At 40.1% G+C, this 27590-nt stretch overlaps 1 protein-coding gene across 4 annotated transcripts in view; it reads left to right on the forward strand.

The window, feature by feature from the left end:
* The window catches only part of PCSK5 (proprotein convertase subtilisin/kexin type 5), a 225742-nt gene that overhangs the window by 19630 nt on the left and 178522 nt on the right, over window positions 1–27590 (forward strand). For all 4 annotated transcript variants that reach the window (XM_063422828.1, XM_063422830.1, XM_063422831.1 and 1 more), the window contains exon 2: window positions 3395–3499. In XM_063422828.1, coding sequence (XP_063278898.1) covers window positions 3395–3499 — 105 coding nt within the window. The remainder of the gene's footprint in view (window positions 1–3394; window positions 3500–27590) is intronic.

Below are 27590 nucleotides of genomic sequence, written 5' to 3' on the forward strand. Positions count from 1 at the left end.
TGAAATATGATCCTGTGCCTATTTATAATGATTTTTATTACAGCTCTGCACAGGGGTAGTAGATTTCTGCTTTTTTGGCTCTTCTAGTATCTTACTGAGTTCAGAGTCATATCTGTACCTGATCTGTCTTCCTTTCCAAATCCGTTTAGGAGCAAATTCATTAAAGCCTGGGAGAAACCGGGACCCTTACAATATATCCTCCAATTCAACAAATCAGTAGCATATTGTTTTCTTCAGCCCTCTGGGAGAAGAGCACTTCATACCTAGATGTTTAGATGATGTTTAGAAGATTTGCCTCTTAAAAAAAAAATTGTTTACAAGCTAAGAAGCATCTCTTAGGTTTCTGCTGAATAGCTGGAATGACTTCCATACTCTTGTTCATAAAAGTTTCAGTCAGTATAGTTTCAGAGCTTAGTCAGATGGGTCAGTTTGATGGCCACATAAATATATTTAAAGTACATTTATCAGTCATCTTTAGGATTTGTATTTCCTTACAGAGTTCATGGGGGCACAATGCACATGTAGATGAATTCATTCAGTACTTATGCTCTAAATTATCTTACTATTGCCCTAGACTATAACATATGGACACTTTTTACAGGTTTCTGAAGACTTATGAAGCAAGACTAACATCACTTCCCAGCAGCTAGCACTTCAGTTTTATTTGAGTCTACTGATGATTCCTAGAAACATCCAAAAAGTAACTGATTACATCCCTGTGTCTCAGGGAAGCATGCCATCACTTGCACTTGCCCTAAGCCTGGCACCAAATTTCAGTGATTGTTATAAATAATAGTAATGTAAAAATAGTGCAACAGTAAACTGATGCCACTGGACTGTGGTACAGACTCCTAAAATCAGAATAAACTTTAGTTGCTCAAAAGTAATGGAATGGAACTGAGTAGAATAGGATAGAATAGGATAGAATAGAATTGGAAGAGATCTACAGTGGTCATCTAGTTAACAGATTCAGTTACAGCACATTATTAAGGGTATTGTCCAAATGCTTAATAAATACATACAGGCTTGGGGCCTCCCCAGGAAGCCTGTTTGACTATCCTCTTGGTGAAGAAATACATCCTAAAGTTCAGTGTGAACCTCCTTTGATGCCATTCTGAACCATTCTGACATATCTCTGAATCTTAGCAGGAAGAGATCAGCACCTCTATCTCCTTATCTCCTCCTCTGTAGAGAGCAATGAGATTATCCCTCAGCCTACTATTCTCCTAGCCAAAGTGTTTGGTCCCACTTCACAAGTCATGTCTCCCAGGCTATTTCCCAGCTTTGTTGGCCTCCTCAGGACACGTTCAAGGACCTTCACATCCTTCTTAAATTGCGGGACCCAGACCTGCAGAGAGTACTCTAAATGAGGCTTACCAAAGCTGAGTGTGAGGTGATAACCACCTCCTTTGTCTGCCCGGTTATGCAGTATTTGAGGTAGTCTAGCATGCAGTTTGACCTCATGGCTGCCCAGAGTCACACTTAGCTTGATGTCAGCCAGCACCCACAGGTTGCTCTCTGCAGGGCTGCTCTCCAGCCACTTTACTCCCATTTTACACTTGTGCCTGGTGTTACTTAATCCCCAGTGCAGAATCCAGTAATTCAACTTTTTAAATTTCATCCCATTAATCATAGCCTAATGCTCTGATCTATCCACATGCATCTGCAACGCCTTTGGTCTCTCAAAAGGGTCAACAGCACCTCTCAGTTTGGTATCATCAGCAAATATGCTAATGAAACACTTAAATCCTATCTCCAGATTGTTGTTAAATATATTGAACAGAGCTAGTCCTAGGACTGAGCTCCAGGGAATAACACTGTTGACGGGCCACCAGCCAGATGTAACCCAGGTCACTACAACTGAGCTCACCTGTGCTGTGGAGATGTGCCACGAGCTGGAATTACCTTTCAGAGAGAAGGCAGCATGAAAATTACTCTATTACTGATATATTTTCATTAGTCTTAGACAAACCAATTCCTATTTAATTTATGATAAACTAAATTGATTTAACTGAATGTTTTGGTATTATTTTTCTTACACTACACAGAAGTTACTCTTCCCAAAATGAAGATACTGATGGACCGCCCACACAGACTGGCGTTAATGTCCTAGATCTAGTTTTCCCTGTTAGGTGAATTCATTTAAATTGTTGCTGTTTTCTATCAATATCAATATTTTCTTTGTAGTCTACTTTCATAATTTCTTAAGATTTTTGTTTTCTAATATTCTAAATATTCTTCAGATTTGTGGGTGACTTATTTTCATTTCTCTTCAAGTCTTTACTACTGAGCTCTCAAGTTTCCTGCATGTGTATCCTTATAGATGCAAATTAAGAAATCTGAGGGATTTTTTAAAGTGAAAGTTTCCAAGTATTGCTGCATTCTCTTTGGTGATACCATTCAGCTCTATTTGGAAAACCAAGCCTTTTTCATGAGGTCACTTTGAGTTTTAACTTGAAATGAGAGTGTACTCAATTGTCTCTTTTTTGTTCATCGTTGAGGAACTCGAAACTAAATTATTAAGTATCTTATAAGATTTGCAGTGCACTAGTAGGTCAAATTCCAAATGAGTTGGAGAGACATTCTCCCAAAGACAAGGAGACTGAATGTTAGTTTGTAGGTGAGTGAAACTGGCGTTTCTTGTCAAAAATGAAAAATGAAAGCAGATATATTGACTACTCTGGAAAGGAAGATTTCTTTTTCAAATTGTGAAGGCCATCTCACTTCTGTATTTATATTTCTGTTGTGTACTGAAGGGATGAGTAAGAAGCATTTTTGTTACACCACTGTGAAATTTGCAATTTTGCATGAATTGATTTTTGCACCTCAAATGAGTTATTATCCTATGAAGTTACCATTTCCATCTTTCTTTCTTCTACTTTATACTCTCATTTTACAGAGCAGGAAAATTATTTCTGTTGTATAGTTTGATGCTGTGAATGTCCTTTTAGTAGTTTAATTATATAAATAACGAAGTCTAGTTGGTTTGTAGTTGTGTTTTACAGTACATTTCCTTAAGCAAACTAGATGGAATGCTTTTTAATATAACCTTATAGCCATTTAGTTATTTTTATACTTGCTGTTTGAGGACAGTTTGAATGTAGCTTGATACAGAATTACCTAAAGTATTGCATATAAATTAAACATTAAATAGGTAGATACAGCCAGACTAAGCAGCTCAGTTATAATCTTTGGTTATGCAGTTACTGACTCAAGGATACTTCATCTACTTCATATCATATATCCTTCTTTTGAAAGATGATCCATGGGTTCAAGTAACATTTCAGCACAGAGGAAATTGCATAATTTATAGACTTTCCAAAATGAAAACCAGGAAATCAGTTTCATTAAATTAAGTCTTCCACTGCTTTTTTTTTCTTTTTTGCTCTTACAGATTGGAACATTGAAGGACTACTACCACTTCTACCATAGTAAAACAATTAAAAGGTCAGTTCTCTCAAGTAGAGGTACCCACAGCTTCATTTCAATGGAACCAAAGGTAAGAAAATCCATGCATGTGTCTGGGGAAAAAGCTTTTGCATTTTTTATATGAAATACTATACCAGAAGACATTCACCTGAATGGCATATAGCTTTACAAGAGTTACCCTATCGGTTTTCTAAGGTTCTGCTTCTCATTAAAACAAAGTGAAGAAGATACCATGCTATTAAGTATGTGCCATTCTTGGAACATAAAGTCCACTATTATTCCTGGATGAGTACTTGAATTTTGATAATGCACTAATTACTGTGCTATGCTTCTCCACAAAACCACACACATAAGATTTATGTCTGCAGATCCCCTCTGTGAAACAACCAGCTTTAAAAATAAAATGGGCAGTATGGGATGATACAATGTTCAGAGGAAAGTTTCTCTTGCTTTTTTCCTTGTCTTCTTCTGGACGTGGTCTATGAGGGGTTAAAAAGAGTACTCTTGTCTGTGATCCTTTTGGTAGTTTCACTGATCCTAATTTTAAGATTGTATGAAAAATTCTGCCATTTCTTTGTAGCATATGCTATAATAGGTAACTGTCAACATAATTTAATTACTTATAGTTTATAGTTTTGTCATGGGTTGGCCCTGGCTAGATGCTAATGCACTATGAATATATGTCTTTCTTAACAACTACTGTGGGATGTGATCAAGAACAGAGCAGAGAAGGCCTAAAACTTGAAAACAGAAAAGAAAACTTTATTAAACTACATAAGAACAGAAATAGAAAAGAAAAAAAAAACTTAAACACACAAAAAACCAAATAGAAATGAAAACTTCCCAGAACATTTCTTCTCCTCCCCCAATTTTCACCCCTTACACATTACCCTCCATAAACCAAAACCTTGGGTTCTAAATCAAACAATCACTACTCAAAAAAACCCTAATCTTCAGTTCAGCAAGGGAGAGAGGAGTCTCTCTTGCACTAAAGACTGCCCCCAAGAAAACACAGGTCTACCCTTTATGTGTTTCTATGTCACCCATGGCACTACTTGGAGAAGTCTGCTGTGGTGACACTCCTTTTTCCATATCCAGTGCTCTCACTACTGTCCATGGGCCAAAGCTGCATATAGGGCTCTCTTAAAGATGCTTGCATGCCGAGCTCTCCCCATCTTTCCCTTGGGGCCGAGGGTTTTTAAGAACAGAGATTTTCTCTGAGGGCAGAGGGCGCCACTACACTCTCCTCTTCCCTGTTCGCTCCACTCTTACAGTGCCAGTCACTGCAGCAAAGCCGAGCTGGCTGCATCCACTCAAATACAGTTTATGTTTAAAGAGACTCAAGTTCAGTCTATGGCTAACATTATGCAAGAAAAGTCCAGCCCAAAAAAGCCACTCTTCTTCATCACTGCCCATCTGGGATTCTTTTCATCTTCCTTTGTCATCTCAGTCCCAGGCTGTCTCTTTCTCTCTCCTTACAAACCACCAGCTACGAGAATCAATGTCTAGAAAAGTTTTCTTCTGCCAAGAAAGAGTTAACAGTTCCTGGCTCCTGGCAGGGCTGCAGGCTCGACAAATCTCAACACAGCCGGGAAGGTTTTCTGACCCCTGCTCTTTCTTTGCTGCCGGCTGCCACCAATATCAATTCCGAAGCTCTGAAGCGGCATTATCTCTCTTGGGGGCAGGGTGGGGAAACTGGGATGGAGGGCACCTCCACAGTTTTCCACCCTTCCATCTTGAAGAGGCTCCACATGGCTTTTCCCCTCCCCCACCCAGCCCTGCGAGCTGGGGGGAAGGGGAGAGATGTGTGCTCACCTCGCAACCGGAAACAGAAAAGAGTGACAATCCCTCTGGGAGTCCTTGCTTTTAACTCCTTGTGTTCTCAGAGGCGTGTCCAACCTCACAGTGGCTACTCCAGGTGCCAGCATAAAACCTGACCACTGATTGGTTTGCCCAAAACTTTCTGGAAAACTCACTCCCCCTCAACCACGACACGTTTATACTTACAGGTTTATCATGAATTACAATGTTCTCTTGTATCCTACCTACAACACACTTTTGTTTGAATCCTTTAATTTCAGTGATTAGTAGCTTATTCACTGACTGCAGAATTGGGTTGCCTCTGGTTTTCTTCTAGGAAAAAGTCTGGTGAAGATTCCATTAGCTTTTTTTATCCTGTTCTTGAAGGATAAAAATGCAGTCTTGCCAACAAGCCCCCAGGCCCCTGATGTGGTAATAACAGAGTCAAGCTTTTTTAAATTATTGGATGATGAATGTTTTCTGTGAAGGATTTGTCAGGTTTTACTTAACAATCATTTATGAGAAGTAAAAGTTACTGGTGAAAGAGTTTGAACACTGTACAAATTGAGCATCATATAGGAATATTTCTGCCATTTGGAAAACTGTGTTTAGGTTTGAACCTAAACACACACTCTCTTGAGGATGAGACAAGACTAGGAACGTACACAAAAAACTGTGTTCAATACTCTGTTGATAAGGCTGAACTGCTTAACCCTTTGAGAGCACCAGCAGCTCTGCTGAGCAGTGTATTCTGGGGGTTGGTGATAAAAGTGATCAGGCTCAAATCTCTGTTCCCATGAGTAGTGAGACCCACCAAACAATAAGCACTGCATGTAGAATAGGTAAAAATGCAAAAGGAAGGGAAGATGTTCACATTTGCATTACTCCGTGCTTTTTCTGAATGCACACAGGTGGAGTGAGTAACACACAAATGCGAAAGTTTGCGTGCATGTACCACCATAAACTGTGTATCCAGCTTCCAGATACCCCATCTGCACCTCTGGCAGACAGTCCAGACCACTTTGGCCAGAATAGTGAGACACTCTAAGGCAGAACACACCAGAAAATCAAAATTATAATTTGTTTATTATGCCATTTAGGTCATGTCTCCAGTCTCTGCTGCTGCTGGTATAGAATTTCTAAATTTCTGAACCATTTTTACATACCACTTCAATATTGAGAAGCTTTAGTGAGGGTTGTGCAAGGTACCCAACCCTGTTATGATTCTGTATCCAAAGAGAAGCTGATGGTCTAATACCTAGATCTGACAAAAGGTATTTATGTGATTCACTTTGTGGTTGCTTCACTGAACCTGGGGAATTCTTATCTGGCTGCAGACATGTCAATAAATGGGCATGTATTAGTAGCATAAAGACCATGCTAGCCTCAGTGTATATAACATTTAATGACTATTAAAGCAGACTGGCAATTTAATTACTCTGTATGCTGGTTCTTTTAAAACAAAAGGTTTAATATTAAATATGTCACATTGCATTGCTGTAAGAATTTGAAACGTCCACATGCTACTATATTTGTGAGTGGAATGGTATCTAATGCCAATATTTGTTGCAGATTAGTCAGCATGGGTATTTGAGGACAAAGAAGCAGAGGTTTGATTACTTCCAAAATAATTTAATGGTAATTAACTTAATGCTGAAGAAGCTCTCCCAGTTATGTGTACATGGAATTAACTTGTTCTGTGTTGCTTCAAACATGGATCACTAATCTGCTCCTTTACAAAATTTTAAAGGATGGAATTCTGTTTGAGTGGCAAGTTGTTGTATGTAAATAGCCTGCATATAATGGAAGAAATTATGAAATTTTCTATTTCTGAATTATTTTCCTGGATAGTGTTTGATTTCATTGTGTGAATGCACAATGAAAGATGTAGAACTAACAGAAAATCTTATTATTGTGGATTTAAATTAATGAATTGCTTTGAAAATCTTTTTGTTTGATTTTCTTCTTCCGGAAAAGCCTCTTGACACTGTTATAAACAATATGAATAGATGCAGCAGGGAACATAATAACTGGGTGTGGCACTTAGTGCTGGGGTCTAGTTGACAAGGTAGGGATTGATCAAAGGTTGGATTTGAAGATCTTTGAGGTGTTTGTCATCGTTTTGTGATTCTATGATAAATTGAAGACATGTGGATTACACATTTTGACACTTTCCCCAGAATTAGCCTGCATTAACCTCATATCATCTGTATTTAGATGAAAAGGTAAAGGATACACAATATAACAAGGTTTTGTCAATTGTCTTCCACATCCTTACCTAGCAATGCTACATATAGTCATCTAGCGAGGAAAAAGATTAAACAGTTTTAGGAAGAGATGCACAAGAAAGACTGTAATTTCCTTAACTTAGATTGTAATGGAGAAAATTTGAAACATGGCTTTATTTGCATCATCTTTCTTGGTCAGTGAATAGTTATGTGGTGTTTTGCATGTCCTAATGGGAGAACATCGAAGTGGAAGAAGCCTGTGGATTTAACGCAGAGATCAAAGCCAGCTGAATGAAATCTGTTCATGGGGGTTTCTTATCTCCCTAGCTGATATGGTGTTTGTGGTTGGCCTTTGTCAGGGGTCAGTGAGAACACTGCACTGTAAATCAAGAGCTTTTCTAGCTTTGCTCTGCCAAGTTATTTTGGTGATACTATAATGCATGAAACAATGGGAATAGGAGCAAAAAAGAAGTGGGAAGATGTACAGAATGAGTCCATAGTTGACAGGTATCATGAAGCTCTAATTCACCTATGAAATAGTTGAATGTATTGATGGTAGACCATCTGTTGAAGCCAGATTATTACAGCATTTCCAGGGCTGAGAAGGAAGAACTGAGATATGCCTCTGGGTTTGCTGCAGTGGTGAAATGAAGAGTCACAAAGTGGGCAGCATTGCAAGCAAAAATTTAAACCGCAGTCTGAAGGCCAGACTTTTCATCAATAAAAAGGATAAAGAAAATCAGGTGGAGCTTCTCTATTAGTAAAGAGATTAGAATTCCAATGAAATGTGAAAGTTGAAGTATCCATGCATGACAGTAGGACATGTAAATTAAATGGACAACTGGAAAAACTTTTATCATTTTATTTTGCACTGTTACATAAAATGAAGAGTTCTTAGTGAAGAGCTGTGATAATGAAATTTGTCACCAATATGGTAAAAAATGTCCAGCTTTGGAGCATTACTGTTTCTTCATCAGTCTCTACTAATATGGCATCTCATATTTTTCTAATTTTAATGAATTCCAGGCAGGTTTATTTGGGGTTTGAATCATCTTTGATGAGTCATAAAAACACAAAGATTTCATAAGATAGAAACAGAAAGATTTACAGTCTCATTGAAAAAAGAAGTAAGGCTACCTTTACTTAAGGAAGATACTCTGTCTGAGCACAGTTTAGCCATAGTGTCATGACTACCTGGGAAAACATTACTCCAGATGCTTAGAATTTACATCCTTATCTAACCACACACAGAGTGCAGCGGTATGACAGAGGAGAAAGTCTTATCTTTGCCATATCAGGACGAACAGAACTCATGGTATCAGGATGTAAAATGCTGGCAAGCATATCCTTGTTGACACTAAATGATATGGGCTGTTTTCAAAGGATAGGAAAGGAATGCCTGAAGCCTGTCCTTATTACTGGTAGGACAGTTGTGTTCATGAGAGGGCAAAGGGGAGCAGAAATGTAGTAGCTATGAGTAACTTGGGGCTTTTAAAGTCAGCACCATGGACTTAAAGCTTAGAGAAATTAGATGAGAATGTTATGGGTAAGGTGGTATTTGGTTGTTAAACCTCAGTGAACAAAAAAATTTTGTTAGACTTATAGGATAACACAAGAGTTAAACAGTGGGACCAGGTAAGTTACTGATCGCTTCATGGTTAGCTATAAAATGTACAAGCACAGAGGGACTAAGAATCAATAAGATGCTACTTGGTTGTAAAATAATAGGAACTGTCATGCTGTTTTCATGTTCAGAGTTTGACTGGAGGTTTAAGTTAGTTCTTAAATAATTCAGTATTTACACTGCAGTCCCTTTAATTAATTACCTGAAAAATTATGTGAGCAATCCTTACATCTTGAACTTAGTAATAATCAAAAATAAGTTTTGCTATTTTCAAGGAGCCTGTTATTGGGTGAGTTAGAACATGAACTGAATCACAATGAATAAGAGGGAATAGCAATATCTCTCTTTGTCACCTGCCTCTAGAGTATTAATTAATGTAAACATGAGCAAATAGTCCTGCAACTTGGGTTTTTTTTTTCCAGGGCTTTTTGAAATATGAAGTTGCTGTTCACTGATAAAGAATTCCAGTATATCCTGCTGGCATTAGTGTTATTCTAACTGTTCATTGTGCTGTAAGTTTTGTACAAGTTGGTTGGTATTTTGTTTGCTTAATGGTAATTGAAACCTGTACTTACAGGGGTGAATGTTGTATTATTTTTGGTTTAAACTATATTCAGCAGCAGCAGAAACCCCTGGGAAATACGTGTTGCCACAGCAGGAATCAGGAGTATGTTTTATGTGATGAGGCTGCATCATACTTATTTTCGTTCATCACTCAGTAACGATCAGCAGTTCAGAATGCACCTAGAGCTAGAAAAAAAAACGGAGATAAATCCTAGTGAGTACAGCAATAAAGTAGCTACATTTTGTAGCAGGTTTTTCTCTTATCACAGAATTCTATTATAGTTCAAGTTAGAAGAAACTTTTTGAAAGTCATCTAGTCCAACCTGCCTTCAATGAGCAGGTACATTTTCAACTAGATCATGTTGCTCAGTCAGAGCTCTGTTTGTCCTGACCTTGAATGTTTCCAGGGCTGGGGGCATCTACCTGTCCACTCTAGACAACTTGGTCCAGGGTTTCACCTCTCTCATTGTAAACAATTTCTTCCTTATGTCTAATCTGAATCAACCCCTTTCAGTTTAAAACCATTTCACCTTGTCCTGTAGCAATAAATCATGCTAAAAAGTTTGTCCCCATCTTATTCATCCCCTACATCTGTCCTACACAGACTGAAAAGCCTCAATCAGGTCTCCCTGGAGCCTTCTCTCCTTGAGTACAAACAGCCTCAACTCTCTCAGCCTTTCCAAATAGAAGAGGTGCTTCAGCCCACTAACCATTTTGTGGCCCTTCTCTGGACTCCCTCCCAACAAGTCTTCCTGTAGTGAGGATCCCAGAGTAAGATGCAGCACTCCAGGCAGGTTCTGCACCAACCAAATACTTTCAGTGCCCCACCCTTTAAATCAGGTTTTTCCAACATCACAGAAATCCAGTGTTGCTTCTTTGTCAAAAAGAACCCTGGTCAAAATCCTGACCTTTCTTCTTGCCAGCCTGAGGTTTTTCAGGTTCCTGCACATCTCTTTACTATCTTAAGAAAATAGTGCTATGAAAATAGTTTAAGAATGTAATCCTGCAAAATAATGTTTTCCTTTTTTCTGATGGGTGGGAGAGGAGGATTTAATTCCTCATTTGCTGCATTAATTAGGAAGTGAGCCAGTTAAAGCCCCTCAACTAATCTCCACTTCTTTTCCAGAGGTTAACAATGAGATTGTCATTGCCAAAGAGTTCTGTAAATGACTTGGCAAGAAAAAACTGGAATCTAATCTAATCCTTCTTTTTAATGTACTTGAAACTAGATGTATTGAGGGGACAAAACTCCTTTGAGGCAGATGCCAACAACAGATGAAATCATGATGAAATTATGTGAAATCATGATGAAAGCGAAATCTAAGTGTAGGTAACTGAATACAGAAATATATTTCAAGAAAAACTTTCATATTCCCCAACAGTGAATATTTTCCTTTTCTAAAATTATATTACACTGAATTCCTGCTGGTCATTTTTCTGCCTCTGGTGGAAAACATCAAAAGGTAATTCCACTAGGAAGCTTTAATGACTATTTTTTGTTTCTTTAACTACAAGTAGCAAATCAGCTATAAATTAGACATTAATAAACCTTTTGTTCTTCAGAAAGAAGCCTGTCTCATTTGTTACATTTAACTTCATTGAATGTTTCTACTCATTGTAAATAAATTAAGAGGAATTACCACTATGTGACAAAATTTGCTGACTGAAGAACATATATTGCTTCCTCTTATAGAAGCAATAGATTTGGCCAGTAGAGTGAAAAGGGAAGACCATATATATTCATGTGATATTGGCTTTTCAGTTTTAGATTACAGTCATCCAAGGTTTGTCCTTACACTGGTTTTTTATCCCCCACAGACAGAACACTGTTCCCTGTGCAGAAAAGGAATACCAAAATTTAGGTTGAGCTTCTTCACAATGAAGTGTTGGACCAACTGTCAGATATCCCATTCCAGGACTCAGCAGTCTTAAGGGATTGTGGTAGAGTTACTGGTATGGTCTCTAAACTTCATGGTGAATGAAAAAGATGTTGGTTGACTATAAAGTGGAAGGCAAGTACTCAGCAATCTCTCACAGAAGGAACTAAAACTTTCTGGATCAGGAATATTGGAAATAATGCAGATTTCATGTGTCTCGTTGACTTTGATGTATTTGGAGCCTTCTGGTTTTACAGAGGCCAAAGCAAAAGGCCCACACATATATGCAATGACCTGGGCCTTTGCAAGGGATTCATGCTATTAAGAGAAGGAAAAAATGTATAAATAGCATATTCTGAATTAAATGTTTAAAAAAATTAAATGGAGGGCTAGTCCTCTAATTTATAATCTGTATTCTAAGAGCATGACAGTGAAGACAGCAGCTCTGACAGCTGCAGTGGTCTTGTGTTTCATTAAGTGTGCTTAAGCTGTTGTTAAAGTCAGTTTGCATTGAGAGTGTTAAGAAAGACACCAAACTGGTGGTTTGGCTACTGGGCTGTAACGTTGCTGGATGTCAGAAAGTGTCAGAAGAGGAGCAGCTGAAGAGATCCTAGTTTTGAACCACAGAAGGATGCAGCTTTCTGGAAGCAGCTGATCCTGCAAGACCAAATGCCAAAATATCAGCAGGAAGAGGGAGAAATTGAAAGAAAACATATTTTGGAAAGGCGCATCTCAGAACTGCCTGTATAGAAATGTAACAGAACAGCTTCTACATACCATTTCCTGAGGAGATGAAGCTTCCTCTGATGTTGATACTATTGATTGTATTGCAGGACATTTATAGAAAAATTAATTAAAGTACTTTTTTTCTCTCTCTTGCACTTGGAAAACATTCTGGCAGCAATGAATGCTCCTGACATAATAGATCAAGATTTTTATGCATCTGTCTTCCTGCTTCTGACAGGCAAACTATCATGTTTAGTTCCAGTGGTTGTTATATCACCCAGCTATTCTGAATGGTGGATAGCGAGAAATAATGAGACACATAGATAATTTGTCATATGTGGGATGATTAACAGGTAATTGATGGAAGGGAAAGGGAGCTGGAAACGCATCCCTCCCCAAACAAAGCAAAAGCATCTCCCTACTACCCAGATTTTTGTGATCCTTTCTTTTAGGATAATTTTGAAAAGCCAGGGTCACTGAAAAGCCGCTCAACATCCTTGGCTGATCTGTTTTACTCTTAGCATATTCTCTCCAGCCTTAGTGGTTCAGAGGAGGTGCCAGGCAGCTGTGTCCTGTTTGCAGCTGTGCTGCTTGAATGTGTGCAGCCTTCATCATACTACTTTGCTCCTTTCTGTCTCTGACTCCTCACCTGCAAAAGGTGGACCAGGGTGGCAGTTGAATAATAATTTCTGCAAGTGGCAAATGCACACCAAGTGCTATGTATTTTATTTTGTGGAATTGTATTTCTCTTAGTGTCATTGTATGAATCTAAACAGCATTTTAGTGGAATAAACACTTCAAATCCATATAATCCACTTAAAGCAGTTGTGTCCATTGGTGTGGTGACTTACATGACTTGTGTTTAACCTACATTACTGTTTGACATTATTTTTCCCATTAAAAAAAAAAAATATTTATTTTCAGAGAGAGTAAATGCTGGCACTCTCACTGGTTCTGAAGTTATATATAAATGCCTATAAAGGCCAGAATATTGGTTTAACTTTACTTTTATAAATGATGTGGATTAAAAATTTCTTTTTAAGTAGCTTTACCAAACTGAGGTGTGATTCACTGTTTCATCTGTAGTTGTTATAACAACTTTATGTTTATATATACATATATGCACACACACACACTTTGTATCTATATATATACTTTGTGTTTTATATATAACAACTTTGTGTTACAACCACTGTGTGTAATGAAACCAGAATTTCTGGATTCCAAAGGTTTTTTGACTTCCAGGCTATTCCTAAAAAACTAGTTCTCAAGAGTACAAATGCAATAGACTCATACTCTGTGAGATCAAAAGAAAATATTGTGATTAGCCAGTCAAACCGTCTTTATTAGATGTCATATGGCATCAGAATTAATTTCTACTTGATGCAGAGTGTAGGTTTTAGAAGTTTTTCCAATTTTAGTTAAAAATCTGCCAGCAATACAAAATAACCAGAAGTTTTAAAAACTTTCTGGTTTTACTTTATGTGCAGTTATTTAACTTCACCTTCAGATATTTCACATTTCTGTAACTATTTGTGAGTTTGAAGAAGAATACTATTCAGCAGTTTGGTGACCTGCATTTGTGTTTGGACACTGTGGCCTAAAAAAACCCTTTCCCTCTACTCAGCTAGGAGGACATTGAATACCACTTCCTTGTGGATCTGTTTTTCTCTTCATCATATTTGGGCTTCTTTCCTGGGTCCTTGCTATGGTAAAATGCTTCCTTTGCCTTGCATAAAGGAAACTAGCAGTGAGGTTTGCAGCCCTGCTCAGTGCAGATGTTTGGTAAACTTGACATAAGCCCAGTTACACTCTGAAGAGGTAGTCTGAAGAAGGTATTTGGATAATTGTTGCCATTGTGAGAGATTGAAATATCACCTCTTTCAACTTTCACACTGTTCTGGCAAATAGTGGAAACATAATCAGGTGATTTTTAAGCTGTTGTCTGATGCTAATATATGTTTGTGTATGCACTAAAATGCAGTTTTGCATTTCAGCCCTTTCTGTCAGCAGGTAAAGAAACTGGATTAATGATTACAGATAAAATAATAGTAGTAATAGGAAGATTTATGAAAATCACTGCAGTTTTTGAAGCTTCTGAAATGTCTTCTCTCATGAGAGCAGACATCTTCTGTAGCACATCTGAGATTCTATCAAACAAAACTAAAGTTTGTGCATTTCACAAGATACATGTTTGTACATTTGAAATTTGTCTTGGTTAGAAAACAGTTGTTTTATTAGTATAGAGAATATTCCTAGACTGTAATCATATGAAAAAAATCACATTTATATTAGACCATTTGAAGTCCTTTTATCCCAATGGAAGACAGTGTAGAAATAGCCATAGAGATTGCTATCAAATTAAATAAACATAGGTGAAAGAAATTTTGTGAAGACTGTAGAGACCACATTGCAATCCTATAAGTCATGTGATTGGAGACCAAAAAGCTCTAGTATATGCAATTTAAAAACCTATCCCATAAATGGATATAACATTCTTTATTTTCTTTTTTTCAGTTTATAATATGACAAGTGTTGTGAATTATGAATCCATGACAGACTGACTGTTGTGGTTGCTCTTTAATTACCATAATGTTCACAGGGGCCATCCTGAAGTTGCAAAACAGTGATGTTATCCTTGATTCAGCTGGGGCTTTAAAATAAATCAAGGTAACCAGCTGGTTTGTTAATCAAGCATCACTCCAGCCTTTATGTTATCTGATATGCAAAAATTGAGAGATATGGCCTCATTGGAAGTGCTGTCAACAGCAGTAATCAATTTTTTTAATAGCAGTGAAGTTCACTGACAACTGTAAGAATGAGTTTCAGGACAGAAAAAGGCAGCTTGTTGCAAAGGTAACTGCTAACAATTCTCCTCTGTTGACTTGAAGTGCCTGGAGACAAACACAGTGGCCATGAAACAGTGGTGTTCCCCAGAGCTTAGTGTTGGGATCAGTCCTGTTTAGTATCTTCGTGTACAGCCTGCATGAGGGGATCAAGTACACTCTCAGCAAGTTCACACCATGACATCAAGTTGGGTAGGAGCATTGATCTGCTGGAGGGTAGGAGGATTCTGCAGAGGGATCTGTACAGCTCAATCAATAAGGTGAAGTGGTAGGTCCTGCCATTAGGTCATAACAACCCAATGCAGCACTACAGGCTGGGGAAGAGTGGTTGGAAGGCTGCCCGGTAGGAAGGGATCTGGGATTTCCAGTTGACAGTGGCTGAACATCACTCAGCAGTGTGCCCTTGGTGGCTGAGAAGGCCAGTGGCATCCTTGGCTTGCATCAAGAACAGTGTGGCCAGCAAGACTAGGGAAGCAGCTGGTGAGGCCATACCCAAATCTTGTGCTCCATTCTGGGTCCTTCACTTTTGTAGAGATGCTAAAATGGGCAATGAACCTGGTGAAGGCTCTAGAGGGTCGATCGTATTAGGAGCAGCTGAGGTAGCTGGGGTTCTTTAGCCTGCAGAAAAGCAGACTAGAGAAGATCTTATTGTTCTGTGTAACTACATGAAAGGAGGCTGTAGAAAACTGAGAGCTGGGCTTTTCTCACAGGTAACAAATAACAGGATGAGTGGAAATGGTCTCAAGCTGTGCCAGGAGAGGTTTAGATTATATACTAAAAAAAAAAAAATTATGGAAGGTTTGTAAAGCATTGAAGCAGGTGGCCCAGGGAAGTAGAGTCACCATCCCTGGAGATGTTCATAACTCCTGTGGATATGGTACTAAAGGACATGATTTAATATTGAACTCAGTGCTAGTGTATCATTGTGGACCTTGCGTTAGAGATAGAAATGAGATGAGACACTTCAAAGTTTCAGCAGCAAAAGCTGTACTTTTTGTTATAGCCTATTTTTAGAAAGTTTTCCAAGTCATTGTGTTTAATTCTAATTATTTAGTAACTTTCTTGCCACTCAGTTCATTGGTTAGAAGGTGCCTGTGTGTGTATTTGCTAAGGCTCTCTCTTCACACAGGTGTTCACATTTTTTCTTTGTGGATTCTCTGGGATAGGCTTTATTTTTCACAGATGCAAACTGCCTTCCTACAAGAATAGATTCTTATGCAAACTCATGATTCTTTCTCATGGGAACTTAACAGGCTAGCTGTTAGTTCTGCTGAAATAGCAATAAAACCTGATGTTACATGGCCTTTCTTTTATAAGGTTTTACCTATATGCAACAGTAGTGCTGTGTTGATGGTTGGACTTGATAATTTCAAGCGTCTCTTCCAACATTATGATTCTATGATTCTAAATAAGAGCAACAATCAAGTTGTGTTGCAAAGGTATCTGAAATGCCAAGAAACTAGGGAAATGGGTGCTGTAAAGTATGCCACTGATATTTCCATAAAGTGTAAAACTCAGCAAAACTCTAAAACTGAAGCTTAGTATAAGCACTTTGGCTCAGTTCTGAGTTTCTAAGTATATGCTATAAACAGGGTCAGCTTAGAAAAAAATACTTTATACTTATCTTATGATTAAGGATAGACAATAGCAAGACAGGCACAATCCAATAAACCCAAATGGGATTTTTGGTTTAAAGTTTTCCTGTGGTTTAAAGTACTCTGATCAGAAAACAGCTGATTTGATATTAAGTATATGTTCTGTGACTGAATTTTTCCATGTCAGACTTACGTGAAAAATTTCCTTGTCAAAACAACACTAAGCAAAAGTGCTGGAAATAGGCTGAGTTATTTGTGATACTTTCTTACATTTTATTAAGGGAGTTTTGGTCAGTGAAGAGTCTACTCAGGAGATGTATTGATAGTCCGGTATACCACTGATGGATATTATGTATCACTTAATTATGGAATACTTCTACTGTTTTACTAATTCTCAGTGGATTTTGTAAATGGCTGTTGAAACCATGGAAACTCTTGATTGAATCAACACTTTTGGAATGATTCAGATATTTCTGACATTTGAATTTAACCCCATGGTAGAGATTTGTCTTCCTAAGATGTCATTAAATGACCTAAGGCCATCCTAAAGCAGCTCATGCAGGTGCCTGAAGGACTTAAATGATTTATGACATGAGCTGAAGGATTAACCTAACAAAAGAAAAATACCACATCAGAAATTTCTACAGGTTGTGTTTTTTTTTAATATATATAATAATTGCTACAGTAATACAGACATGAAATCCAAGATAGTTCAGCTGCCAGGTGTTAGATTCCAAAGGTAATTAAGTTTTGATAGCTCAAAGTTTTATCCTCTAGTGGGCAGTGCATCAGCCTTTTGGTTTATTAAGAGTATGCAAGTTTAGGCCTAAGTTAGATGAAGTTGTGATATACAAGTTGTCATGGGTTGGCACTGGACATATGTTAATGCACCAATGAATATATGTTTTTTTCCCTAACAACTACTGTGGGATGTGATCAGGAACAGAGCAGAGCAGGCTTAAATCTTGAAAACAAAAAAACACTAAAACTTTATTACATTACATAAGAACAGAGACAGAAAATAAACTTCTCAGAACATTTCTTCTCTTCTCCCAGTTTCCACCCCTCACACACTACTCTTCACAGACCAAACCTTTAGGTTTTAGATCAAACAATCACCACTCAAAAAACCCCAATCTTCAATTCAGCAAGGGAGAGAGGAGTCTCTCTCGCACCACAGACTGTTCCTCAGAAAACACGGGTCCACCCCTTATGTGTTTCCATGTCACCCCTGGCACCGCCCGGAGAAGTCTGCCAAGGTGACACTCTCTTTTTCCTATGTCCAGCACTCTCACCGCTGTCCATAGGCTGAAGCTGCATACAGGGCTCTTTTAAGGATGCTTGCATGCCGAGCTCTCCCCCTTTTTACCCAGGGGCCGAGTGTCTTGGTTTGAAAGACAGATATCTGCTAGGAAGGGGCAGGACCTCCCTAGAGATGGAGAATTCAAATCCCCTCCCTCCAAATTATGCCGATTAAAAAAAATTTAAAGGAGCTTTCAGGCAGAGGTATGGGGGTAGGAATAACAGTTCTTTACTAGTATATATGACAAAACGACAAACAAACAACAACTACAGCGTCAATAATAAACAGAATCAAGAACCTTGAGGGCTTTCTTTTACAAAAGCCCAGAGCAGTTTGATCTCGGTGCCCCTGCAGGGCTCCAAGAGGCCGAGCTGGAAGGAAGGAAAGTCCCAGACCCGTGGATGAGATGAGGAGCTCTGCGCTGGCAGCTGGAGCGGCAGGGGTGTCCCGGCAGGGCTGGGCAGGGCAGGGCTACAGAGTAGCAGTGGAACCTCAAAGCTCCGAAGAAGCAGCGGCGGTGGGGGGAGGCTGGAGAAAGCAAGCTCAGGATTCCCGGGTACACAGCAGATGATGGTAGATTTCCCAGGACGAGGCAGAGGCAGAGGGCAGCCTGACCGTCCTCCTCAGCGCTGAGAGCAGGAGTGCCTCCCCCTTCCCCAGATCTGTCTTTTTGCCTTTCCCAAAGCTCATCATCTCTGCCCTCTGAGGGACACTCCCAGGGACTCAGAAACAATAGGTGTAGCCTCGTGCTGCCATATCCCTCAAGTACTCCTTTTTGTTCTGACTAAGTAGTCATTAAGGCTTCTTGGAAACTTATGGGAAAAAATTCTGTGAGAAGAAAAAAAAAACAAATCTAACCCCCAACACCGAGGTTCCAAGAGCAGGTCTCCCCTGAGGGCAGAGGGCGCCACCTCACCCTCCCCCTCTCTTCTCTGCTCGCTCCACTCTTCAAGTGCCAGTCACTGTAGCAAAAGCAAGGGCAGCTGTATCCACCCAAAATGCAGTTTATGTTCAAAAGAGACTTAAGTTCAGTCCATGGCTGACATTATGCAAGAAAAGTCCAGCTCAGAAAGCTACTCCTCTCATTCTTTGCCCACCGGGTTCCTTCCAATCGTGCTTTATCATCTCGGTCTCAGGCCGCTTCCCTCTCTCCTCCGAAACCACCAGTCATGAGAATCAATGTCTAAGAAAAGTTTCTTTCTGCCCAGCAAGGGTTAAGAGCTTCTAGCTCTGGGCAGGGTGCAGGCTCAGGCACTCCCAGGCTGGGCAACCCCCACGTGGCTGGGCACCTTCTCCCAGAGTTTGGGGGTGAGGGGGGTGAGCACACATAGAAGGCACTTCCACAGTTTTCCACCCCTCCATCCTGGACGGGGCAGCTCAGTTCCAGTCCTGTCCACTCTCTTCTCCCCCCCCCCGGGGCTCCGGCTTACCTGAGCCCGACCACGTGTTTCCCCTCCCCCACCCAGCCTCGTGGCTGGGCACGGAAGGAGGCCTGAGACCTCTCTCTGCTTGAACCAGAATCCAAAAGAGGCCGAACCCCCCTGGAGTCCTGCTTTTAACTCTTTGTGTCCTCGGAGGTGTGTCTAAACCTCTGAGTGACCAATCCAGGTGCCAGCAGAAAAGCTGATCACTGATTGGCCTGCCCACATCCCCCTGGAAAAATTGACCTGCCCCCGCAACCACGACACAAGTTTACATTCAGAGTGATATTAACACTAATCGTTCTGCTTTATTGATATTACATTGTCCTAAGACAGTATTTCTAGATACTAACATTATATTCAATGGTAATTGAATACAGAGTGAAGCAGAGCTTTAGGTACTAGACCAAGCTGACCTATCAATTACAGGTCTCCTAAAATTCTGTTCAGAATTGTGAGCTTATAGCTCCTGACTGGTTCCAAGGTGATGTGTATGACCTGGGGCTAAAAAATGTAAAGTACCTTGTATAAATATAGGAGTTGCTTTTAAGCTCGTGCTGTGAAGTCTTTCCCTCACTATTCCAAGGCTGAGTTATTTTAGAAACAGACCAGAACATCCAAGCTGGTTAGGCCACTTCAGATCTGAGGAAGGGAAAAATCCCCAACTGCTTTAGATGCTTGTCCTTTGTGTGTGACATCTGGGGCTGGTGCTGCTGGGAAGCACTGCCCAGGAGCCCAGGCTCCCTGAAACTTGTTCTCAGCTCTCCCACAAAGCTGCTGTGTGATTTCAATCCTGTAATTTTGAGCTGCGTTATGGTCAGCTGTGGTACAATACACAAGAAGGGTGGAGGCTGGGCACTGGCCATAGCCACATTCACTCATCAGTTACTACAGCTGTGACTGAGAGTAGAAAACCTGTCAAGACTTCCCTAAGGAGAGAAAATATAGGTCCTTTTGCTTTTGATTGTTCCATGGTTTTCCAGTCATACAGAGATCCTGGCTATAAATGGATACGCTGAGCTTCTCCAGAATTTCAGTGTGATGCTTTTGCCCTTTCCCAGCAGCTCTGGCTGCTATTAAACTGCCTTGGGACAGAGCCTGTCTTCTTTCATCACTGGTCAGGCTGTTCCCTTTTCTCTTCTGTAGGGGACTGTAATTTATTCCCCTACAGTCTTGTTCCTAAAGGAAGAAGACTTTTTTGCCACCTAGTTTTAGGCTGATATGTATGGATTTATGTGAAGAGATTGTAGCTGTACGGGTGGGAAGGCTACAAGGGAAAGGCAAAAGACGCTTCAGTTACATAAAATGCATAGCTGTGGATTCTTGTACCTAATGGATGTGGAAGAATGGCTATACTACTACAGTTGATCACAAATATATAGCAAAGCAGATAGAAACCACTTAAGTCATACCAGGACTGACTGAGGTTTTTGTGGCTATGAGCTGGGAAAATGTGCATTGAATTTCAGCTTTGTTCCATGGGAGACACTGCTGTAGCTTGGTCTGATGTTGTGCAAGGTGTGTTTCTTTGTGCTTAAGTGCTAATTTCAAGGATTATCTGCTCTCTTTTCTCCTCTGCTTTTCTGATTTCTGCTCAGCCTGTATTAACATCTGTTTCTTGTTTTATTTTGGTTTTTTTTCAGACTATAAAGCATAATTATGACAAGTGATTTGATTGTGGGTTGTCATTGACCCTTGCTGAAGAAACACTTTCTAAATCAGCAACAGTGCATCACATAGCACTGCTGGAATCAATAACTTTTTATCCAGCTTTAGACCCCTACATTGTGAAATGGTACTTGCAATAATTTTCCATGGTCTTGACCATGGCAAGCATCTCTTTTACCAACTGTCTTCATCTACTTTTATGCTGAAAAGTGGCTGTTGCTATTGTGAGTCAAAGCATAACAGGTTAATAAAATAGCTCGGCTTTTAATTATGATAAAAAAATGACACAAAATTCTTCTTAATATGAGAAACCAAATTTCAGGGACGTCTCACTTTTGTGACTGCACATAGTTAGCAAGAGGTGTGTCAATAGTCTTCATTATCTCTCCTGCACTCCTGAGTAATGTCTTGGGTCTCTTGCTCACTAACCTGGGTATGGCCCTTGGATATTAATATGTCCTCCTCACTGTAACCCTGAATCACTGACCTTTTGGTTTCATTACAAGGTGAAATGCAAACCCAGAACGCTGTCAAACAGTACACTTAAACAGAGCTGGTAGCACAGAAAACTTCATGACAGGACAATGAAGATGCGTACTTGTTCTGTTAGAAACATAGAATCATAAAATCAATTTGGTTTGGAAAGGACATAGACCATCTCATTCCAACTCTCCTGCTGTAGGTTGGGACACCTTCCATTAGACCAGGCTGCTCAAAGCCCAATCCAACACGGCCTTGAACACTTCCACGAATGGGGGCATCCACAGCTTCTTTGGGCAACCTGTTCAGTGCCTCGCCACCCTCAGAGTAAAGAACATTCACTGTGGCAATGCATTATTTTAGATTTATTATGATTTTATATTTGTTGTAATAACTCAGTTTTGCGTACCCCATTTCCCAGTTTTATGTGCCCTAAACCCAGTTCTATGTACCCCTACCCCCTTCATTAATATTCCTTTGTCTCCCTCACCTTATGTTAATTTATGCAGGCACCTGTTCTGTTATGAAACTTTCAGTTATCTGTCTATCACCTTTCCCGCCTTGTGTAAACCCATCCCACATATTCTGGATTGGTCTCTGCTATCTTTACCCGCTGATGTATAGACGCTAATTGGTTGCTGTAGCTTTACCTCTCCCTTTATCCCTCCCCTAAGCTTGCTGTATAAAACCCACTCCCCGAGCCCTGCTCGGGGTCTTGGGGTCTTGCTTTTCAGTTGCCAACATCCTTAAGAAACCTCCTTGGTTTCACCCCAAGACCCGTCTCGTCTCCACTCTGTCTCTGCGCCCAAGGCAGACGCTGCCGAGAACCTCGGAGTCCCTAGGCAGGGGAGGTGAGGGCTCCCCAGGGGGAAGGTGTCGCGCCCCTGTGCCGCTGTGTGCCCTGGGACACAGAGAAAAAGCACACACCGTGACAATTCACCTTACCTAATATCCCATGTAAACCTACTTTCTTGCTGTTTAAAACCATTACCCCACATCCTATCACTATACTGACTCCCTGATAATATGCCCTTTTACATCTCTTCCATAGGTCCCCCTCAACAACAGGAAGGTTGCATAAGATCTCCCGAAAGACCTTCTCTAAGCTAAACAATCCCAGCTGTCCCAGCTTTTCCTTGTAGCAGAGGTTCTCTCTGATCATCCTCATGGCCCTCCTTTGCCTGCCTTATGTGGAAGACCCCAGAGCTGGGGGTAGCACTCCAGAGAGTAAAGTGGAGAAGTGTCTTTTGATAAAGCCTAGCATACAGTTGGCTTTTTGGGATACGAATGCGTGTTGCTGGGTCATGTCCAGTTTTTCATCCATCCGTATGCAGAACTGCTCTCAATCCACTCATTAAACCTGTACTGAGGTTTAGGATTACCCTGACCCAGGTACAGGACCTTACACTTGGTCTTGCTCACCTCACAAGTCTGTCAATGTCTCTCTGGATGGCATCCCGCTACGATATTTCTTTTCCTATGGCCTATTCTGGGACAGCTCAGTCTCATGTTCCGTCTCAGAGTGTGCTATCCTCACTTCTGTCCTTTTGCAGCAGAGTCTTTCAGAACTCACATGTATGAGTGTTGAGGGTTCTTGGACAAGTGAAGAATGAAGCGTAACAGATGCAGCATGAGACCATCTAACAGGGAAGGAGGATGCTTGCCCAGAGCAGTCTGTTTGTAGACAAACTCCGAGTAACAGTGCTGCATTGCTGCTGAGTGCCTGTTTTCTATGTGATAACTAGCCCCTTTTGCTGATCTGTTAACTGGGCGTTACCTTCCATGTCCTCTGTTTGGGTCTTCTCTCTCTTTTTCTCTTTAATCTGTAATGTTCCTGTGGCACCTCTTTCATGTTTTCTAAGCAGGAATTTCCAGTTTCTTCTTACAGTTTAGGATAGGTGGAGGTGAACAAGGCAGTACAAGAGTTACAGTTTCAGTTAGGAGTGGCACCTTCAGGATCTCTTTTTCAGACTGCAGACCCACACCTTCACACTGAATTCTGTCATAAAAGTCACAGATTCTGGTATGAAGTTTATAACTTACTTCAGAGTTAGAAAAATTTTTCACCCCAAGCATGTTTTTCTCAAAATGGAAAGGATTACACCTTCAGCTTGCCTGTAACTTCTGCTGTATAGTAATGGCATTTTCACATATTGGAGTTGACACATTTTTAATAATTTTAATATGTTTATTCATTTCAGCAGACCTCTCACAGTATATTTGAAAAAAAATCTATTTTACAACAGTGTTTGTATGTTAAAAATCATACTGCTTTGATAAATTAATGGGGTTTTTTTTTCCAGCATGTAAGGTTTTTTTTCATTTATCAAACTTTGTATCTTCACAGTTTATAACTCTTGGTGAGGGAGATCTTACTGCAGCATACCTACATGGGGCTTTTTTCCCAAGAATTCTATTGAATCAATGAGGCTGCAAATGGTAGAAAGTAGTTTTGATTCACACAGAGATGACATTTAATTTCAAATTCTGGCACTTAAAGAAAGAAAAAGAGTGCTTAAATTAGCTCAAAGCAGCTTTATTGCTGTAGCAGTATTCCATGAAGAAGAGCTGCATCAAGCACAAAACAATGCTGAATTGTGTGTCCTGAATTGAGGAAACTGAAAATGGTGATTTTTAAAAATAGTTTGGTCTCCAGTCCAGCTTGGCTTTAATTTCTAGACGCTCAGGAAATTGAACTTTTGAGGCTGATGTCAATGGGAAAATGTCTTTTGTTACCTCTCAGTAAGTGTGACTTTAAGGAAATGTTTAAATGAACTTCATTGTTTGCATAGACTCACCTTTTGGTAAGAAATTAAACCCCATATAATTAATTATTCCAGAAATATTATTTTTACACAGTTGAGCTCTTTTTGTACAGAATCAAACAAATCCAAAATATACCAGGCATTCTACAGTAACTTGTGGATGAATACCCGTAAAATACTCAAAGGTAATATATGTTATAATACTAATATAACTACCAAGTCTTGACCTTGGTTTCATTAATATAACCTGGTGATTGTACAATGCAGAGTAAACTATTCCATTTAAGTACCAGGCATATTTTCCATAAACAAAATTGTATGCATTGACTTGTGAGATGTTATTGTTGTTTAAATTTTGGGGTGCTCCCGGGGAGGGTCCCCTGGGAGACCCCCGGGTCCTCGGGGTCGTGGGGTTCCTGTGCTGGCAGGCAAAGAGACTTCAGACGCCGGTGGGGTGCTGATGAGATGAGGGTTTATTCAGAGTCCCACTCCAGGCAGGGAGCATGGTCCTGTGGGAGTGGGGGAAGGGAAGGGGGAATGGGAAGGGGAAGGGGAAGGGGAAGGGGAAGGGGAAGGGGAAGGGGAAGGGGAAGGGGAAGGGGAAGGGGAAGGGGAAGGGGAAGGGGAAGGGGAAGGGGAAGGGGATCATCCGAAGGCCTCCAGGGGAAGAGGGGCAAAGAGGGCGAGACCCCTTGCGTTAGCATTCTTATCACAGAGGTTCAAAGGGGTGCGGTAACATTCTCCAGCCAATGAGGTTACAGATAACTTGATACTGCAGGGAGGATACAGACTTGGGATAAACCATACATTTTCCATGGGTGAGCTAGAGTGAACCATTTCCATAAAATGCATTTCCACAAGATGTTGTCTTCCAGTGATGTTTAAATTAAATTCTAAAAGGTTGTATCAATATAACCTCAAAATAGAATCAATTAATCACCAGATCTCAACATAAGGATTTGCTGAACACCTTCCAGGCAAAGCTATAAGTAGGACTGTGAATAGGTATGTCAGGATGTTTTAGGTTACTCTGTCTAGCATCCTGCATTGTCTCCCTCATAGCAGTGCATGGTCACTCACTGAGAGTGGTCAGTTTGACTTCTCCCTTTCATTGATGTGGTTACCTGTACTATACAAAACTAGTCCTAATGTTTTACACCAGGCTTGTCTAGTTAGGAGAAATGGAGACTGAGAATCAACCTCATTGCCCTCTACAGCTGCCTGAGGAGAGGATGGAGAGAGGGAGGTGCTGATCTCTTCTTCCTGGTATTCAGTTACGGGGCATGTGGGAATAGTTCAGAGCTGCATCAGAGGAAGTTCACACTGGACTTCAGGAAGCTTTTTTTTCACGAAGAGGTTGGTCAAAGAGATCAGTTTTCCTAGAGAGGTGCTTGATGCCCCAGGCTTGTCAGTTCTAAAGACACGTTTGGACAAAGCACTTAATACTGTGCATTAACTTTTGTTCATCCCTGAATTGATCAGGCGGTTGGACTAGATGATCACTGTAGCTCCCTTACAACTGAAATATTCAATATGAGGCTAGTCTATTCCATCTAGACACCTGCATTCCATCACTAAAGCACTGTCTTTCCATGTGCATACTTAGGCAAATGTGCCATTTGCCCACATCATCATTTACTTAGAGCAATTCTATGCATACATAAAGTTATCATTAAGTCTTGTGGGAAGACAAGAAGTTATGTTTCTTCTACTGGGTTTGAGACTGATCATGCAAGCTGCATAGCCCTTCTGCAAAATTACTCTTTCATGTGTTTTCCCTGATTTTGCTAACAGGAAATAGGAATTATGAGCAACATCCAGCATGTAATAGGGGCATGCCCTGCAACAGAGAGTCTTTTGTTAAAAGGTGATAGATAAGATACAAAAAAATAGTGAGATACTTACCTGTATCTCACGAAAATATAACCACCTACTATACTACAGGCTCGCAGATTAACTTAGTTGATACAAAGTCTTGTACAAACTCATGCATATACGTATACTGAAAATTCTTTATGTGTCAAATTATGTATACTCAAATAAACTGGAAGTGTGCAGTGCTGCAGTGTTTATGATTGCTTGGACTAAATAACTAATAATATTCTCCATAATATTGTCTGAAATAAAGGACATGGAGAAATTATTGCCTTTTTTTTGAGGCAGCCATGTATGCATACATCAGTCTCCACCAGTACTGTGCTGCCTTTATATTTAAATCTTTTCATTGATCAGCAGATACTTGTACCTGAATAGGCAGTAGTCAATGGAGACAACATGTCTCAGTGAATGAGTAAAGGGTATGGTTAACTGTTTGTCTAGCCAGGAAAACTCCTTTCATTTTATCCATATAGATATGGTATTAGGTTGTTGGAATTCTGCTTAAACTTGTGTGTTGTGCAGGCTCCAGGAATATGTTATACTTCTTTGGCTCCATTAACAAAAGAAAAGCATTTTTCCAAAAATCCTCAGAGTTGCTAATTGTAGTTCCTACAGAAGCCTTGATGCACAGGAGTCCCTAACGTCAAGTTAGATGTCCTAGGTCTCTGGTTTATGGCTCCTCTAGGCAGTAGTAGTGTCAGTGAGTTCTTTCATTAATGTTCATGCATCCAAACTAGAGGTAGCAGTGGCAGAAGGTTTAATCCTCTTCTGCGGAGTCTGTCTCATTGGTTTGTCTTTGTGGACACTTCTGCAACACTGTCAGATCCTTAGATTATGTTGGTGGTAGGCATGTTTAACTCATCCCTGCAGACTCAAGATAGGACTGAGTTACCAAGTATGGCATGGTGTGCTCATTGTGGTTTTGGCCTGTGAAGTGTTGAAATCTGTTGACTTGGATCTTTCCCGGCGTGGTTAACATAGTCATCTGGTTAATCCCTTCAGCAAAGGGGAACTCAAGATAACAGTAAGTATTCTTGCAGCATAGAAGCTTGAGATCCCTCAGTCAGTTGAATGGGTTTCTAGCACTGAGACCCAATTCTCGTAATAAGACTTGGGAACTGGATTTGTATAATCCCTGAAAGCCATGCTTGCTTTTTCAGACCTGTTGAAGCTTTTTTGTTAATGACTCCTAAATAGTAGTAATAGAAGAATTAAGGCCTATGGTCTATGGCAGTCCAGGCAGGTGGGGAGTCAGACACCAAACAGAACATAGGATGCCAGTCTCTTGGTTTGTGATGTGTTGGGAGATATGGGCTATCTGCAAGAAAAGAAGCTTTGAAGGATAACAAGCTTCTGTTGTGAGGGTCTGGAAAAGAAGGCATATAT

This window comes from Prinia subflava, chromosome Z, assembly GCF_021018805.1.
Source record: "Prinia subflava isolate CZ2003 ecotype Zambia chromosome Z, Cam_Psub_1.2, whole genome shotgun sequence".
Lineage (NCBI taxonomy): Eukaryota > Metazoa > Chordata > Aves > Passeriformes > Cisticolidae > Prinia > Prinia subflava.